Source organism: Chinchilla lanigera, unplaced genomic scaffold (genome assembly GCF_000276665.1).
Source record: "Chinchilla lanigera isolate Chin_1 unplaced genomic scaffold, ChiLan1.0 scaffold00694, whole genome shotgun sequence".
NCBI lineage: Eukaryota > Metazoa > Chordata > Mammalia > Rodentia > Chinchillidae > Chinchilla > Chinchilla lanigera.
The window spans coordinates 1-2,145 of record NW_004956095.1 but is presented as its reverse complement, the minus strand read 5'-3'; the positions used below and the strand labels follow the sequence as shown (position 1 = coordinate 2,145).

Genomic DNA, 2,145 nt, shown 5'->3' with positions numbered 1-2,145 from the left:
TGCAGTGATCCTCCTGCCTCAGCCTCCTGAGTGCTGGGATTACAGGCAGGCACCACTGCACCTGGCACCTGCACCATTTCTTAATTAATTTCAAGGCATTTAGAAGATTTATGTCAGGAAACCCGGAGGAAGGCCAAGTACTGTTTCAAAATATCACAGTTAGAAAACCATGGGCACGGCTGGGAGAGCATTAAAGTTGGGAGGCAAACAATGAAAGCCTAATTCACCAGTTTATCTTTTGCTTTCTGAAAATCACAGTGATAACATCCTTTGCGTTATTTTATTTTTGCAGCACTGGGGATTGAGCCAGGGCTTCGTGTATGCTAAGCAAGTGTTCTACCACTGAGCTGCATCCTACCCCTGGTGTGTCTTTTTTACTTAAGATTAATTTAAAACTAAGGATCATTTTCCCCTAAGATAATTGAATGTCTGCTGTTTACTTAACAATGAAGATGTTAAATATTTTATACAATGTCTTGTATTCTTGATCCTCAGTTTATTTTCTTCAGTTGTTCCTTACCCTATGAAATGATTTATTGTAGGTGGCCACAAATAGCCGAGTTTACTTATTTGACATTTTCCTTCTGGGAAGTCGAGCTTTCAACAATGGACTTCAGATGATATTAGAAGACAAAAGAATTTTAAAGGCAAGTGTATAAGCTGGGCCCACTACTAATAAGATTAGCAGCCAGGTTCTAATTACTCCATTTTTATCTTCTGATTCCTTAGGTTATCCATGATTGTCGTTGGCTTTCTGATTGCCTTTTTCATCAGTATGGGATTACGCTGAATAATGTCTTTGACACCCAGGTACATAATGGGAAACATTGTGTTCAAACCAGTGCATGTAGGTTCTGTTAAGTGCTGAAAATCTTTTTGGTGTGTGCCTCTCTCCTTCCCACTTCTCATGTTTGTACAGGATTTGAGAACATTTGGTAAACTACAAAAAACACTGCAGAAAAGCTAGTTAAAATTGCCTAGGAGCCAGGTGTGGTGGCACATGCCTGTAAATCCCAGCCCTTGGGAGGCTGAGGCAAGAGGATTACTGCAAGTTTGAGGCCAGCCTCGTCTTTACAGTGAGTTCAATGCCAGTGTGAACTACATAGTGAGACCCTGTCTCAAAAAAAAAAAAAAAAAGTTTAGGAATCTATTTTCCTTATTTTGCTCCAGAACTTGGCAAATGACAAACAAGATTCATGCTCCAGCTTGGCCTTGTGGTACACACTTGTAATTACAACATTCAGGAAGCTGAGACAGGAGGATTGCTGTGAATGTGAGGCCAGCCTGGGCTACATAATGAATTCAAAGCCAGGGACTGGGGATTTAGCTTAGCACAGCGCCTGCCTGGCAAGCGCAAGGTCGTGAGTTCAATTCTCCGTACCGGAAAAAAAAAACAAAAAAATTTAAAAAAAATAAAAAAAGAATTCAAAGCCAGCCTGAACTACATAGTGAGACATTATCTCAAACAAACAAATCTATGCTCCATAGCATTCACAAATTTGAGCAGTTTTGGGCATATGAGAAGTGTGACATGGTAGACTTAGGATAAAATGAGAAGTCACATCTCTGCCTTTACCACATATGTACTTCCGTGGAGTAAGCAGTTCTAGTGTGATGTAGCCTGAGAGATGTAATTTGACCCTCATCCAGTGGACCTTAGAGAAGTGAGAAATCCCTGGACTAGAGCAGCTTTTAAAGCTGAGCTAAGTTCTCTGGTTTGTTCGTGATAGCAGTAAAACCGCTAGTTTCCATTGCCTGTCTCCCTTTCCTCCTTTTTTTCTTCTTTCTTCCTTTTCTCCCTTTATCTTTCTTTTCTTCATTCTGCTTTTTTGTGCTGGGGCTTAAAATCAAGGCTGCCTCATACATGTTAATCCCATATTCTTTCCCTGAACTGCCCCTCAGCCCCTGGGTATGTTTTCTTTAGTTTATTCTAGTCTTTTGGTTTTAGGTTTATGCCAGTGAAAGGAAGTTGTAAATTTTTCTTTGAGGCAGGGTCTTGCAAAATTACCCTGGCTGACCTCAAACTTAATTTTCCTTCTGCTCCAGCCTCCCAGAGTACTGGGATTACAGGGACATGCCACCAGACCTGGCCACCATCAGATTTCTTGATTAAAGTTTGTATGTATGTCCAGTAAAGACTTCAGC

At 40.8% G+C, this 2,145-nt stretch overlaps 1 protein-coding gene across 1 annotated transcript in view; it reads left to right on the top strand.

The window, feature by feature from the left end:
• LOC102008171 (exonuclease 3'-5' domain-containing protein 1-like) overlaps positions 1-957 on the top strand; it is a gene marked incomplete at its 5' end in the record, with an annotated part of 5,712 nt that extends 4,755 nt beyond the window's left edge. Inside the window, 2 exon segments of the mRNA XM_005415168.2 lie at positions 543-647; positions 730-957. Of these exon segments, the coding sequence (XP_005415225.2) occupies positions 543-647; positions 730-861 (237 nt within the window).
• Positions 958-2,145: the final 1,188 nt, after the last annotated feature.